This window comes from Hirundo rustica, chromosome 3 (genome assembly GCF_015227805.2).
Source record: "Hirundo rustica isolate bHirRus1 chromosome 3, bHirRus1.pri.v3, whole genome shotgun sequence".
Taxonomy (NCBI): Eukaryota; Metazoa; Chordata; class Aves; order Passeriformes; family Hirundinidae; genus Hirundo; species Hirundo rustica.
In genome coordinates, this window is record NC_053452.1 from 22,562,676 (window position 1) to 22,579,743 (window position 17,068).

Consider the following 17,068-nt stretch of genomic DNA (forward strand, 5'->3'; position numbering starts at 1 on the left):
ATCCCTTTTAAAAGGGCACCTGGATTAGGGCTTGGGAAAACAAAGACTCAGCAAACCCAGACGAGATTCAACCCACCAAACATTACAAACAGCAAGGACATGCAGCGAAGGCAACTTCTACTCTCAAACATCCAGCTTAATATAGGCCAAAGATGTGGTTATCTATCCTAAAAGCAAAATAAGAGACCAAACCCATGAAAACATGAACATGAAGGAGCTGCGCCAAAGCCTCTGTGTGTGCGTGTGTGTGTACAGATCCGTATCTCATAGATCCACCTCTCCCCACAACGAGCAAGTATTCCTATGCATTGTGGTATAGGACATCTTCAAGTAAGCAAAGAGGAAGCTCAAAACCTTTGGGTTTTCATCCCAATACGCTTCATGTGGTGAACGTTTCTCTAACTGAATTGTATTGACTAACGAGGTACTAACCAACATATGAAATCATACCATGCCCTTGTTGGGTACATAAAATGTTTAGCTGAACTTGGCAGAAAAATATGGATTCCAAGGAAAAATTAACTTATAAAATAAAAATGAAATGAACAATACCATGACAGTTCTCAAGTACAGCCCTGGCCTTTCATCACTGTCACATGATGTCTCACATCCATGGAGGCAAAAGAGACACTTCCTGTACATTCCAGTGTTACAAATTCAGTATCAAGGCACAGATATCCTTTTTGCTTTGACAAAGAATTGCTGAACTGCTGAAAAGTGCCTTTGAACAAGACAGGGATGAAGATGCACTGCAGACTGTCTGTGTAGCATGTATAGTCAGTGGAGAGCGGTTTCTAGAGAATACTGCACTTGAAGGTAATATTGAAAGAATGTAAAATAATTCAATCTCAGCAACATTCATAGATTTCATCAGACTGACTCAACAGGGCCCAAAAGATGGAAGACAGTGTTATATCAACTAGGGAATCAAAAGCCACATGTGTATCACCAGCAAGAGTGAGGGGCTAGTACCTGTGCATGTCATACTATAACTTAGACATCAACAAAATCTAAAAAAAGCCTTTATATTTAGAGTATCATACCACACACCAACAGGGAGGAAAGATTCTAATTCACTAACTTGTCACACAGACAAGATTTTGCTGAGCATCAGCTTTAGCAGACTTAAGGACACTCAGTTTGAGCAGTTCGGGTTTTTACTCTAGGAACATGTACCTCTAGAGAGAGAATTCTGACCACCAAATTTTTTTTTTTTTATATCAATCTAAAGAAAGCAATACCTGTATAAAACTTTACCAGGAAAAAAAAAAAAAAAAAAAAAAAAAAAAAAAAAAAAAAAAAAGAAATCAATCCCTCCTTGCTTGTAAATATAAAAGTATAAACTTTGTCAAGGCTGGAAGTCAGGACACTGAGGGAGGGCCACTTGGTGATGAAAGCAAAGGTCCATGGATGAGAAGAAATAAGTTCTTTTACTTCCAATGCATCATCTACTTGCTATTTTCCCCAGCACAAATTACTGAGCTTTCCTACTTCAGAAAATCTTGCAGAACTGTTTCATAAATGATTGCACGTCTTATATAGTAAGAGAAGAAACTCACAGTCTCAGATAAAAGCTGCTAAACACCTGCTTTGTTCAAGGCTTTCCTTCCCTCATCTAGTTAAAAGCTTGTAAGAAATAATGACACGAGGAAACATTTCTTAGAAACAAGCATTTTTCATGAATGAATCATAGGCTTTCTCTGAACTGTTTTTAAAGCTCATCCAGACTCCTCTCAAGACCCTTAAGGATGCTCATACTTGAAGCTTTCACTTCAAAATTCCACAAACTACTGCAAATTTTGTATAAAACTCGTTTCTGTTAAGCCTTTTGAGTTCTCCTGCTGCCTCAAAACCAAAAAGCTCTTTGATTCATCCACAACTCACTAGGATTCTGTAGGAAAGCAGGAAGTAGGGGAGGTAACAGAAGGAAAACTGAGGGGAGGTCAGGCCTCTTTTGAAACTTGTGCAACAGGAGAATAAGATAGATCCTCAAAATAAAAGCAACAGCCACGTCCAAAGTGGCTGGGAGCTGAAGAGCACAAAGCACAATGTCTCTGTCCAGGTAATGACAACAGCCTACCTGGCACGTACCCATGGACCCAAGAGCACGTTAACATGGAGGAGAAGGTTTGGATTACTTATAGCTAACACACTGTGGCATGCCAGACCTTGGGTGACTCAAATCCTTCATAAGCATTGTTCCACACTCCGTGTCCAGCACCACTGACCTTGCACAGCCCACGTTATTCAGCCAGCAACCCAGCTGAGTCTTTCCACACAGAAACTGGATAATTTTTCTGCATCAAGCTGAGGACCCAAAAAGGCTAGATTCTAATTCTGTCTTTTTTTTTTTTTTTTTTTTTTTTTTTTTAGGTGCTTCTTCTAATTTGAATTACAAACAGAGTTAAAACTGCATGCAAATGTTTTGGATGTCTTTGTATTGCTCTACTTCAGTATGCACTTATATTCTATATCCGGGGTCTTAGAAAAACCAAGTATACAAAAAGAATAAAAGTTGCCACAGTGAGTTGGTTAGGGAGGTTAGGGAGAAAGCTTGGTAGGTTTCAAATGATTATGATTACCATCAGCTGTGGTGGTCTCAATACTCAAAATAATTTGCAAATATTCTAAAAAAAAAAAAAAACTCCTAAAAAAACTGTTTCTCTCCTAAGATGGCTATTTAGTGATTTGATTTTTCTCCATTACTCCTACCAGTTTAGTGAGCTAATGCTAAATTATATGGTTTGTCCTTAAAGGAAGAATACAGACATAATTAGTGGGTTGACAGACAGTTCTAATCAAAGTCTCAGTGGTACCAAGCCCTGAAGCTACTCATCTTGAAAGATTCATGCAGACCATGTCAAAATCCTGTAATTGTCCAAAGCACAACTCCATGGTCAGCATCTGTGGGATGCTGGAACTGACTGGACTGCTATTAGCCATAGCTACAATTAGAGCATATCAATGCCACACAAACAAAAACTGGAGCTCTGCAACCCCCACCCCTACAAACTGTGTGACCGTACCTGACATTCCACGTTGCAGTAAAAGGCCTGTTTGCATCTTCCACACTTGGACAATCCTTCTTTCCTTAAAAAGAAAACAGAAGTTATTCTGTTCTAGAAACCTGAATGAAATAAAACTGTATGCTGGATCACTTTTTGCGCAGTATTTTGCATTTCACAATGAAAACTGTATCAGACTTTCAAAAGCACGTTTTTCCAAGCAACTCTCATCCTGCAAAAGCACTCTGCTTTCTTGATAAATTGCTACATTTCTTGATAAATGTTACTCTATACTATTTGACAGACAGCATCATTTTTGCCACTGTATGATGCATAATGAGCTAAACATTGTGTTTTGCAAACTTCAAAACTGCTCTGTGTACTTGTTCACAGTATTAACCCTTTGGTTCTGCTATGGCAATTCTAATGTTTCTTTGGTTATAGAATATATGACCTTTGTTGAATAAGTGCCTCCAGAATAAAAAAAAAAAAAAAAAAAAAAAATACTGCATTGTTAAATATATTGTTGATCTCCTGTCACCTGAGAGCCCCTTACTGTCCCTGTCTGCTCTGATAGCTGTGTATTCTGAGCAGACCTAAGGCTCACACTCCCCCTTTTTTATATTTGTATATACCCCAACAGAGGTAACTGCCACGAGGAAGGTCCTTTTCTGCTTTAAAGTGCATGTGTTGCAACAGATCCCACCAAAAATAGAACATGTGTTACCCAACAAGTGACATTTTGGTATGACAGCAGTAGGGATCTCTCAGCAGTACTGAATGCTTTTAAAATGTCTGCACACCCTCCTGGTGTAAGTAGGGGGGGAAAAAAAAAAAAAAAAAAAAAGTCTTAAACAAATGTAAGCTCGCTGGAGGAAATCAAGGGTGATGGTCCTCATATGATGTGTACAACATTGTGGTGGTCACTGGCATTCGGAGCCCATAAAACCCAGCAAGTCTGGCATCCTCTGATTGTATCTGCAAAGCACACAAGGGTGCAACATGAGCGAGCCGGGCTAACATCACGACTCCTCTTGCTGACATTACAACCGTTATTTAAAGTAACAACCACTATCTCACGCAAATACAGTATTACAGCCTCATTTTGCCCACGTTACCACCAAAGTTTTCATGACAACTTCCCCAAGTTTCCCGTCCCACGGCTGGTGCGGAGCCCACAACCTCCCCGCTAGGGCTCCTTGCAAGTTCAACAAGCACAGTTCGGAATCTAGTACGTGCTAGTTCAGCGCTAATGCAACAGTCACAGACACAGAACACATGTCTGAGCACTGGCATATCACCTTACATCACCGAGACATCGCTCCTCAGCGGCACTTCATCACCCTGGTGTGAAATAAGTTTCAGATTACCCCACTAACTGCTGTCCTGCCGCAGTCAGTACGTTCCTTGATCGCTGTGCTCCTCCAGAGCTCCAAAGGAGAAGCTTGCATGGATAACAAGCAGCTGATCCCGAAGATAACTAAAAGCTATTCCATGGGATAACTATTATCCTTACAGTATTACTTTGTATCCGTGAAGTATGGAAGCATTCCCCGGTCCTTGGCAGAGAGATCTGAGCATGATAAATAAAACCAGGCAGTTTCTTTGGCACAAGGAAATCTGTGGTTAGGTACAAGAATTAAAAAAACCCTAAGCCAAAAAAAGCATCTCAACGCAAACCTTAGGGGCTGAGAAAAAGGTGTAGAGGAGGTGAAGAAAATCACCTCAGCTGTACCCTTCTTCAAATCGATGGAACTCACTTCACCGGCTTCACTAGGAACTATACTAGGTGCTCATATGCAAATAGAGGGTTGAATCAAGTGAACAAGTCATAAGTAGATAAGGTAATGAGGAAAGAAAAACTATGAATGGATAAAAATAGTACAATTGCAATAGTTGTTTTTCTTTACTGAGGCAAATTCTAATATTTGCTCTAAGTTATAACCAGGTAAGCATTTAATTCCTCAGTAAGCAGTCAGAAACCATGAAAGTACACCTTCTAAAAATATGCTGTGACGTGACATGCCAGAGTGTCATATCTATGCTGAATCTGCTAACCCTAATATGCGCTTTTTTTCTTTTGTTTTTCTTTTTTTTTTTCCCCATCCCTGCAGCAGCCCATATAGAGAGGCTTGAGGCACACACTTGAATGCCTCCTCTTCGTACAGGTGAGGAAGCAGCTGCAGAGGCCCCAGCAAAGTCGAGCCCCCCATTTCTCTCCAGCACCAGGAATCCTGGAGCGTGCAGGAGCAGGCAGCACTCCAGTGCCAATGTTCCCAGCCATGCGACAAACAAGTTCCTGCATTGCCTGCGCTCCCAGTCAAAGTAATTTGCAGACTAAGGTTTCAGACAGAGGTAATATACAGATATTTCTGTCTATTTCATTATGGAGATATATACATTTCATTCACAGCTATTCCATCTGCGGATGGAACGTGAAGTGTGAATTAGGCGACTGCAGACCCCTTTCTCCCTTATCTAACCTTCATTTAAACCAGCGAACAAGAAGTTATTACAAAACTAGACTGAGCAATGAAACTTCCTGCGAGAGGATGGTAACGCACGTGTCTACGTGACCGCCAGAGCACGGGAAGAGCAGAACCTTTTTTTTTTTTTTCTTTTCCTTTCTCCTTCCTGAGCTGCTGAGCACGGGAAACCAGCTTTGAGTTTAAACTTCCCGGCTGCCACAGCACCACGAGCCGAGGAGGGGGAAAGTTCTGCAGCCGCGGCCGCCGCCCGGGCCCTACCTGGCGAAGCAGCCGTCGCAGTGGCTGCCGCGCTCGCTGACGGTCAGCACGGCGACGTAGGCCGGGCAGCTGAGCAGCAGCTCCCCCACGGCGAAGCGCCGCCGCGCCCGCAGCCCCCGGCCCTTGCCGGGGCTGGCGAACCTCTCCAGGCCGCCCAGCTGCGGCGCCGCCTCCGAGCGCATCCCGGCCGCGGGCAGGGCAGGGCAGGGCAGGCCAGGGGAGCCGGGCGGGCTCGCAGCGCCGCGCTCCCGGCCGCGCACGCCGGCACTCGGCCGCCCGGGGCCGCCGCCGCCGCCCGCCCGCCGCGGGAAGCGCCTCCTCCGGGCGGCGCGGGCCCGCCGGCGGCTGCGCACCGGGAGCCGCTGCCCGCAGAGGCCCGGCCCCGGCCCCGGCCCCGGCCCCGAACCCGAACCCGAACCCGGTCCGGCTGCGGCTCCGGCCCCGAACCCGATCTGGCTGCAGCTCCGGCCCCGAACCCGGTCCGGCTGCAGCCCCGGCCCCGAACCCGGTCCGGCTGCAGCCCCGGCCCCGAGCCCGGCCCGCCCGCTCCGGGCTGGCGTCCGGGAGGAGCTGCCCACGCCGACCTGTGTGCCCGTGAAGCATCCCCCGGGCCCACCCGCATCTCGGGCAGCGAGGGCACCGGGGAACGGGCTGTCCCGCTGGCCTCACAGCCCCCTCGTGAATATTAGCACCTAATACGGTTGCCAGTGGTCAGTGAAGTGAGTCCTATTCGCTCGAAGGAAGGTACTACTGAGGTGATTTTTCTCTTCTCCTTCACACCAGTGGCTTTTCCCAGCCACTAAGATTTGCGTTGAGCTGTTTTGGTTTTTAGGGTGGTTTTCGTTTGGTTGGTGAGGGGTTTTTGTTTATTTGTTTGGTTTTGTGGGTTTGTTTTGTGGTGGTTTTGTTGTTGTTTTTGTTTATTTTTGTTTTGTTTGTTTGTTGGTTTGGTTTGGGTTTTTTTGTGTCTGAACACATATTTTCTAGTGCCAAGGAAAGTGGCTGGTCTTGTTTTATCACATTCAGAAGATTTCTGTCTGCCAAAAGACCAAGAAATGCTTCCATGCTCCATTGCTGCGCAGTAATATTGCGAAGATCAGAGTTATCTGAGGGAATAGCTTTTAAGTATCTTCAGGAGCAGCTGCTTGGTATCCATGCAAGCTTCTCTTTTGGAACTCTAGAGGCACACAGTGAGCAAGGCATATACTGACCGCAGTAGCAGAATAGCTAGTGGGGTAATCTGAAACTTATTTCGCACCACGGTGATGAAGTGCTACTGAGAGGAGCAGCAAGGCCTCCCAGATCAAGGCACCTCAGTCGTGAGCAGGTTTGCCGTTCAGGTCACAGGGAGCTCAGGGGTTGTGGCCTCCAGGATAGATAACCAGGGCAGAGAGAGAACGTGGCAAGCCCAGCCTCCCCCTGCAGGTTCATTGACAGCCCCAGGCACCGTCAGGGGTGAGCCAGGTCCCAGGGGCACCAGGACACAAGGTGGATGGGAGTCCCCAGGGAAGCTGGACAGGAAGATTAAGGCGTAGTTGTGCCCTCAGGACCCTAGCAATACACTATTCCATATAACTAATTTATATTCAGTTGCGTGTCTTCTAACTTCTCTGATATTCTCCTCCATTGTAACATGATTGAAATTAGTGGATCCACTGCAAAAATAATGTATCTTTCTGGACCAATATTATTTGAATCAGTTAAAACATCACTGTTTTCACAAGGAAGGACTGAGTGATGAAAATAGGTCCACGTCCTTGAAAAATATCCTATCACCCTCAACAGCTGAGCTAGATGTTGATCATGGCCAACTGTAGACCTGCAGGGATGGAGTTAGGGTATCCAGTTAAAGTCATAAGAGCAGTATCTAACCATGTACCTCATCTAGTGCGTGAGGACTGCCATTTACATCCCAGTTCAGTCTAGATTGAGGATATCGAGCTCAAAGGTCTGGACTCTTAATTATAGACTATTCTATATCTAAGCGTATTTAAAAATAGTGATTTATAATGCATTCACTTTAAGAATGAATTAACATTATCTGGGAAACTGCCCTTATGGTCAAATCCAGTTTGATTAATTTATAGATCCATTATAGTTAGAGAAATGGAGTCACAGCTCATAAACTTGTCTACTCTGACTTCTTACACTGCACAAGCTGGTAAATTCCTTGAATTAATTCCTGCTCAAAGTAGAGCAAAACTTCTAAGAAATAACTAGTCTTGGTTTAAAAATGTTCTTAATAAGTGGTTTTACAAAAAAAAAAAAAAAAAAAAAAAACAACACCCAAACCTAGTAAACTATACTTTATTTTCAGCCTTAAAATGCCCAGTTGTCTCTTCAGCTGCTGTATTTTGTTATAACATTATAAACTATTTTGAAATATTCTCAGCTTTTTTTCTCTCTACATCAGTAAAATGAAAGGGTTGAGCATTTGCTTCTAAAATCTGATAACTGCATGATATAGTGAAATCCTGGTCACACTGACAGTGTGAAATTAGTGACAAATTCCTACATTTTTTTACAGAAGCCAGCATTTAATTTGTGTTTCAAATGACACTGTCCGAATAAAACAAGTCTAACAACTCATATCTACCAACTCAATTATCTTGGAGGTCTTTCCCCAACCTTAATGATTCTATGATGTTCATTATCATATCACTTGTGAACAATAACTTGTGCTTCTTTAAGTTCATGTGGGTTCACTGATGAGAAGGTTGAGAGAAGGTGTCTTTTGGAGGGAACCAGCTGGAACGATGGCAAATGTTGTCACACTTCTGTTCCACATTATCACCCTTGTAAAACAGCTGACAATTTGATTGTGCCTCAGGTAATGAGGAAAATTTCAAATTTCAGTAGGTCTCTTTTTTTAATAAAGAGTCATTTAGTTTTAAAAACAATAATAATAATTTACTAAATAGGCTTTATTCCACTGTGAAAAACATTGCTTTCCAAAAGATAATGCATGGATTTATTCACAAGAGTGAAATTCAGCACCGGCCTGCAGTCCCATTCAAACCCTCCAGGAGAAATTCAACCAGCTGCCTGCATAGCTTTTAGCTTCCTTTAGATGTTTTCAAAAATAAAACTGGTGTGATAAGTTATTAATGAAAACAGTTTGGTGATTACTTTGTTAGAGTATTTATCCCGTCCCCTGTTTCTGTATTTATACAAAACCTGTAAATAAAACATATTCTTTTGGATCTCCCTATTTTATCTGTGCTTTCATACCACGTTCATCAGAAGATCTGAACGTGGGTTTTTATGAATCGGTGTGAATGCCTAAATAAATAACGGTTTATTGCAAAACACAGACCTAGTAATCAATTCATGAAGACTCTCAAGGCTTTAGCCATATAAATATGCATGCAAAAGCTGAATGAACAGTAAACACCAGGGAGTTTCCTGCAACCAGAAAAAGACTGGAGTGCTCTCTCTCCCCACTGTTCACGAGATGAGTGGAGGAGTCCGTGCCCGCAGAATGTGTTGAGGACCCGGCAGGATTGGGTGATAAAATACTTTGCTAAATTATACCTTACATCTGTAGAGACTTGTACTTCTCCTCCGTCTTTTTTTAACTTCCATTGTGTCTGCTTTAAATAAGAAAGACGATGGCTCATGAAAGGGATGTGAAGTAGCCTATACGTTTAAGAAAGTCGCAGAACAAAGTGTCGTGCCGGCTCTTTGAGCTTCTTAAAATTAAGGAGTCTTTAGAAGCAGAGCTGTTCACCTTCACTCACAACCTTGGAGCCGCTCTATGGAAAGCCTTATGTGTTTGACAGGAAAAGATCCGTCCCTGTTAGTCACTTTTAGTTAGGCTTAACCACTTAATCTTCCAGAAACGGTACCGCCGAACCGCAGCCTGCACTCTCCAGGAACGGCTGCATGCCCTGTGCCCAGAGCTGTCTTTTTGTGTTACGTGTCACCGCAGACTTTAGCCAGAAAGGTTCTGAACTTGGAAACGGAGCAGGGAGTCACTCGCTAAGACACAGGGCCCCGAGCAAACTGGAGGGGGAAGCTAGGAATAAACAATAAAATCAGCTACAGGGTAGGTACAAGAAACAATCGTAGGCCAGCAGCCTATGGGGAGAGAAAGGACAAAGGAAACGGTATATAACCTTTTCTGTATTTAATGCAATTATTTCCAGAGAGATCTGGTATAGTAACCTTGTCTTTTTTACCCTTTTTTTTTCTTTTTTTCTTTTTTTTTTCTTTTTCTTTCCCTTGAACCTTTTGGTACCATCAGCTACTTTCAGCTCACTAGTACAGGTACTCACAGCAGGGGCAGCTGGAAGCACATCCCACAGTGTAGTGTAAGTAACAAAAAACTCAGCATAAGGTGGTTTAATAGGTTTTGGGGGTAGATTTCATGGCTTGTCCTAAACTCTGTCCTGCTGCAGCTAGGCAGCTGTTTCTGGTATCTTTGTAATTTATGGGTAGCATGGGTTCAGATTTGCACCTTATCAGCAACTGAGTGCATTATTTGTTTTAAACCAGAGATTATGTGTGAGTGTAAAAACTCAGCAGGAGCTGGGAAGTACTGCCTTTCAAAGAAGAAAAGTGTACTTAATCACTTTTAGGAAATAACCTGCAAGGAGGAAGGGAGTTCAGGGATGGCAGTGTGTTCAGAATTCAGTGGGGGCTGCAAGGATGGTGTGTCACCGATGCATCTCTAGGCAGATGTGCTCCCAGCTCCCAGCCCTGGAGGAGTCTGGGCGTGATATTCAAAATCTGTCCTCATGCTATCTTCTACATCTGTGCCACTAATTGTTGACATGTTGACAGTATTGACATTGCCCACTACTAAAACACAGACAAAAATGCTCTAGAGATGCCATAGCTGATAGTTAGAACTTTGTTCCCAATCAAAGAGGACCTGTGGAAGTGGAGAAGATGGGCAACCCTATGGAGATGTCTGACTCTTTAGAGACATTGTGACGTGAAAGACCCAGAGATCTAGAAAGAGGTTCTTTTTTTTTTTTTTTTTCATGAAAGGAACAAACTCCTCACTACCCTCATCCATCAGTTTTATCAGTATTAACATCCCTACCACAAATGCAGAACTAGAAGAAGTAAAGACTCAAGTTTCTGCCTAAGATATGGAAGTGATTTGCCTGGGCTAAACGTATAGTAATCCACTAATTTGAAGTTTACAAGCATTTTTAGTATGTCATTATAGAAAGCCTGTACACAAATTTCCAAAGACAAAAAGTGACAGCAGCACAAATGCACAAATGCAGTTTCAGGAACGTATCATGATAAGAGAGCTGGATGACTGTGGGGAACAGGCAAGGGCAGCAGTTAGGTGTGAATGTGACACTCAAAACTCAGATGCTTGCAGTTCACAATTTGCTTTTATCAGAATCAGCAACCTCACAACTGCCTTTCTGTGTTAACTCCAGCCTGCCCCTGGCAGACCTGCATTAACCTTTGCTTATGGAGCCACGGCAGGACTCAAGCAAATAAAAAAACATATTATGTCAGATTCTCCATTGGTGTAAATTAGCATCTCTCTACTGACTTTGAAGGAGTGGCACCTGCTTGCTCAAGTTGAGGATCTTACCCGGTGCTACTGTAGCATCATTAAGTTGTCACATTCTTCCCCTGCCTCTCCTTTTGTTGTCTAGCTGCAACTTTTCTGAGTTGAAGACTAGAGAAGGGTCTTTGATCCTCTGATAACTCCTTGAGGCTCCCTAGGATAATTGGCCAGGACACTTTCTGAGTTATCCAGGGTCATTTTATCTGCCCTTTTACTTGGAGAGGGATTACAAGCAAGAGAAAAACCTTGGAGCCTTCACAGATGCAGACGACCTACATGAGTGCTGCCGTGTGTAGTAGGTCAGGCATCCCTCCTGACATGAGGGACACCCCATTGCCACCAGGCTGCATTTAACCTATCCTGCTACTGATGTGGAAACAGAAACCCTTCAGGGTGACCTGGGCCCTAAAACTGCCTAACTCTTTTTTCCAAGCACACTGGGGGTGCTGAAAAAGGAAAGTACGTCAGCTGCTTTTCTTCTGATGAAAGTATTTACTCAGTGTAACCAAGAAATCTCTCCATATTCTCCAACGTTCTCATGGTAAGGCATTTTCTTCAGTTCTAACAGTGAGTTTTGCAGCTATTCTTTAAACCGCTGGGGTTTTTTTGGTGGGTTGTTTTTTGTTGTTTTGTTGTTGTTGTTGTTGTTGTTGTTGTTTGGTTTTTGGGGTGGCTTTTTTTTTTTTGGCATTGTGAAACATACGATCACTGAAACTGTGAAGTATTTCAATAGCCACACCAATGCTGTATAAAGATGTAACATCACATCTATGTACATGTTGGTTACTTTTCTATTTGTTTCTGCAAAGATTGCATTAGCAATACAATCAAGAGTAATTTATATTTAACTCAGCTACAAAATGCTCAGATGCCATACCTAAGACTGGCCCTTTCCTAGCCATGCTAAAAATATCTATATTCAGTGATGACTTCCCAGAGATAAAACATTTTTGAGATTTGCTGCTTAATAAAAGCATTGTTCTGCTAGGGGGTATTTCACCAAGGCTGTACAGTATTTCTTTTTCAAATCAGAATGTTTTACAAAATTAAATCAAATGTCTCAGTATATCACACTGAGGCAGTTACATTTTTAAACAAATTTGTAATCTAATCAGGTCTGTCTGACAAGACCTATTTTCCATAAAACCATGCTGACTGGCATTAATTACTTCCTGTCCTTTCATTCTTTATCAGTTGAATCCCATATTCTATTATTTTGCTCCCCCCTCACCTCCTCTCCAGTTTGAAGTTAGGTTCACTGGCATGTATTTACCAAGGTCGTCATGTTCGTCCTTGCTGAATACTGGGAAAACAGTCTTCTTCCAGTCTTCTGGAATTTCTGTGTTATTTCAAGACCCATTAAAAATTAACATGTGGAAGGAAGAATCTCCTCCAGCAACTATTTGAGACTCCTCAGGTGCAAGTTATCTGGGCCTGATGAATTACAGGTTTTTATCACAAGCAGATATTTAACGTCCTATTTGGTTACTAATGGACTGACAAAAGCTTTGGCTGCCCAATATGATACTGCTGTTATCCTGCTTTTTCCAAATCAAGGAGAGACATATTTACTGAATATGTCTTTCTTCATTATTAATGATTTTACTTCTTTCATCTAGTTCCTGGCAAATTCCATTGCTGGGATTTCTTCTGTGTATAATGTACTTCACATAATTCTTTTTTTTTTTTTTTCCCTTGCTGGATATACTGCTATCTTAATCTTCCATTTTCTTGTGTGTCATATTTCTCCTTTTTCTTCCTTTTTGCTGGAGACCACTTCTCCTGGTTCTAATCTCCTCTCCAACAAAAATGAAGTAATAGCAGGAAGGAGGGAAAACTGTGACTAATATTGTTCTTACAGTCTTCCCTTACTGGGAGAAAAAAAAAAAAAAAAAAAAAAAGGCATTGAGTGGATGGAATCTGGAAACCAAAGAGCCTTCTTTAAGTATACCAGCTCCCTCTTACAGGGTATGATTCCCTGTTGACTGAGGAGCCCATCTTTCAGCAGGCTAATTCCTGTCCACATTGTCAGTGTTTTCTTGTTCAGCCACCTCTTCTGCTTTTCCTTCTGTGCCTGCTTTTCTTATTTGTAGAGGAACACCACAGAAGTGCCATACCAGCAGCAGCTGGAAGGCCTCCAGATGTGTTTATACAGAAATGTGGTGCTCTCCCACAGCTGCATTAGGTACCAAAGTACATTGAAAATTAAGTAAAATATAGAGTATTTTTATTACAATCAGTGGCTTCAGGAATTCTCGTTACTTGAAACATTTTTTTTTGGCGGTCATTTAGCTTGTGTGGCATCCACTAAGTGGATGGGAGGAAAAAAAAAATGTAGTCAAGGCTTGGGCGTTTCGCTCTGGGCCTGACCTAGTGAGCCTTTGGCCATGGAGAACACTCTTAGTTTGTGGTGTTTGCTCAATGTATATGGGATAACGTGACCCTGAAGCTGCAGCCCCTGTGGTGCTGGTTGCATGAAGCAGAGTTCTGTGAGCTCAGGGATGCGGCACAGGGAATACTTGAAGGGCTGGATGTTGTGAGATAATACGGCGCAGTCTTGTCCATGTTGTCTTTGGGAATGCCTTCTGGAGGAAACCATCTGTCACACTGCCATTGCACTCTTTTGGGGATGCTCTCAGAATCAACCAGAACGGAGGCAGAATAAGTGTGAACTGATCAGGGATTTCAATTCACAGTTCACTGTGGAGAATTGTGTTGTGAAAGTGTTTTAGATACAAACAAGTACATTATAGAGAAATACTCACATCTCCCTTGTCCATTGTCAATGCCTATTAGCTTTCAGGGTTAAAAGAATGCCAATAGCAATAATAATAATATAATAATAATAATAGGAGTGATAAAACTACAAGAACTTTTATCTTAAGTGTGATTGCCTTGCAGATTTATATCACGGAGAAGCCTCTCGATGGGGTAAGAAAGAAAGGCTGTGTTGGAGTTGTCAGAATCCGTACATGGAGTTGGAGCACCTGGACTGCAGAGGGTAAATTAATTTCAGGGCCAAAGTGTGTAAAGGGACCAGTATGGCAGATATGACTGACTAGATGGAAAAGCAAATGTTCTTTGAGACAACAATTTGGAAAATCCCAATCTATTAGAGAGAAAATGAGGCTATTCAGCAACTGATCTGGGTAATACAGATGGGTTTAGATCTACTCAAAGATTTGGTGCATATATTAAATGAAAGCAAAAAATACATTGTTTTGTTTACATAGAATCATGGAATGGTTTGGGTTGTCAGTGACCTTAAAGACCATCTAGTTCCAAACCTCTGCTTTGGACAGAGATAACCTCCCACTAGACCAGGTTGCTCAGAGCCCCGTCCAGCCTGGCCTTGGATACTGCCAGGGATGGGACATCCACATCTTCTCTGGGCAATCTCTTGCAGTGCCTCACGACCCTCACAGTAAAGAATTTCTTCCCAATATTTAATCTAAACCTACTCTCTTGCAGTTTAAAGCCATTACCCCTTGTCCTATCTCTACCTACCCTTATACAAAGTTGCTCTCTTGTAGGTCCCTTTAGATCCATAAGTCTTCTGTAAGGTCTCCCTGGAACCTTCTTTTCTCCAGGATGAACAACCCCAACTCTCTCAGCCTGTCTTCATATAACAGAGGTACTCCAGCCCTGAGATTGTTATTGTGGTCTCCTGTGGACTCATTACAGCAGATCAATGTCCTTCTTCTGTTGGGGGCCCTGGAGCTGGACACAACAGCTCAGGGGGGTCTCACCAGAGCAGAGTAGAGGGGGACAGTCACCTCCCTGGACCTGCTGCCCACGCTGCTTTGATGCAGCCCAGTACACAGTGGGCTGTCTGGGCTGCCAGGCTGCATTGTCAGGTCATGTTGAGCTCCTCACCCATCAACATCCCCACGTTTTTCTCTCCAGGACTGCTCTCAATCCCTTCATCCCCTGGCCTGTACTTGTGCTTGGGATCGCCCTGACACACGTGCAGGATCTTGCTCTTGGCCTCATTGAACTTTGTGGATGTATTTACATGTTATTTTACTCTGTTTCATCAAAATAATAAAAAATAAACCCAGGAATTAATGGACAAATACATCAATCATAAATTCTGTCCCAGAAAAATTACTGTGTCAACAAAGTCAGGATTTTTTCAAACACTAGAAAACTAGGAACAAGAAATCTGCATTCCCAAAGATTGATATGACACTTCCTCCAGCACTAGAAGGGGAGTAGGGATTCTCCATACTTCAAGAAATATCTTAAGGAACAAAAGAAAGACAGAGAACAGAAGATGCATTGGGATTACGGTATTGAGAGTTGAAAACTGTGTTCACCTGGACCACAGTACCAACTTCATGAACACGCTCACAAAGAGAATGAGACTCCACTGCTCAGTCAGTCTGGGAAATGGTGTTGAAATCACAGTTCATCTGAAACATCTTCAGAAAAAAACCACAAAACTTTCTTACAGAGGGAAAAGAAAGAAAATGAGTCAATGCAAAGCTGCTTCTCGAGGGAGTTAGGTAAAAAGGAAAAAGTCTTGAAATGTAAGCAGAAACTAGATGAATTGAAACAATCATGAAAGCAGTAAGACATAATATTATCATCTCAGGAATGAAATAAAGATTTGATAATAAAAATAAGTGGATACACAATCCACATGAACACTTATGAAATTTGAACGTATCCATTTTATGACATCTGATGATGCTTTGGATGGTATTGAATCATGATTCATGTGTTCAGAGACCTTTTTACACCATCAAAGGCATTCTTATGAACAAAATAAGCTCTTGATGAGTCAAAACTGACACAAAATTGTTCTTTAATAAATGCAGTTAATAAACTCAAGAAGAATTGCTCTTACTTTTATATTTACTATGGGTCCTTTTTAAGGACATTCTCATTTTATCAAACCTTCTGGAATCTCTTCTCTTTACGCCATAAAAACTGGCAAGGGTATCCTTGTGTCAAGAATCAGTGACTAAAAATAGTTGTCTCAAACTGATAAGCTAAATCTTGCCACTTTGCTTTAAGTTTCCATCTCCTGCCTCTCTGAGATCAAAACACAGTCACTCTGTGAAATTTATGGAAGAGAAAAAAATAATAGACCATGTGACCTTCATTGATTCAACTACCTTAACTTTTGGTCTTCTATACATTCCTTAATATACCCAGCATTTTCCTTCACGGATGTGGAATTATTTACTTTGATCACTAACTCTGTAAATGCAAAAAGTGAGTAATGAAACTTATTTCTTAGACACCATGTCTTTAGTCACTGTAATTTTTGTTGCTCATCATAAGGCCATATGGAATATCTTGTGTTCCTTTCCCCTCTGAACAACGTACATGAAGACAATTTTGTGTCTGGAGCCATGGCCGTGCCAAACAGGGATTAGTGAATCCAGTGTTGTTACAACACAGTTAAGTTTTGAATGAAAAAATCTATTTATATTACTGTCATTTCTCCAGTTCATTTTGGAATAATCTGGCCTGTAATTATTAGCTCAAACAATAGTCTGAGCTATCTTTCCACAGTGGATTAGCACCTTCAGATTATAAAGGTATCACATCACCCTTGAAGTACCTGCAATCTTTGTCTACTGACAAATATTAAGCAGCCCAAAATCATGGAAAGTATTTTGCAAGTGGAAACAACGCCCAAGACAAAACCACTGTATTCCAGAAAAACAGATAGGTAAGAATTACATCATAGTTTTAGGACTGTGATGTGCCAAACACTTCCTGAAGACTTTTCTCAGTGAGCTAAATTAACCTTTGCACTACTT

The 17,068-nt window shown here is 42.1% G+C and overlaps 1 protein-coding gene across 1 annotated transcript in view; it reads right to left on the minus strand.

Annotated features, from left to right (window-relative positions):
• The window catches only part of SMYD2 (SET and MYND domain containing 2), a 29,139-nt gene extending 23,188 nt beyond the window's left edge, over positions 1 to 5,951 (minus strand). Inside the window, exons 1-2 of the mRNA XM_040059785.2 lie at positions 5,753 to 5,951; positions 3,027 to 3,090 (exon numbers count right to left, since the gene is read on the minus strand). Of these exons, the coding sequence (XP_039915719.1) occupies positions 3,027 to 3,090; positions 5,753 to 5,934 (246 nt within the window). The 5' untranslated portion in view covers positions 5,935 to 5,951. The remainder of the gene's footprint in view (positions 1 to 3,026; positions 3,091 to 5,752) is intronic.
• Between the last annotated feature and the right edge of the window lie 11,117 nt (positions 5,952 to 17,068).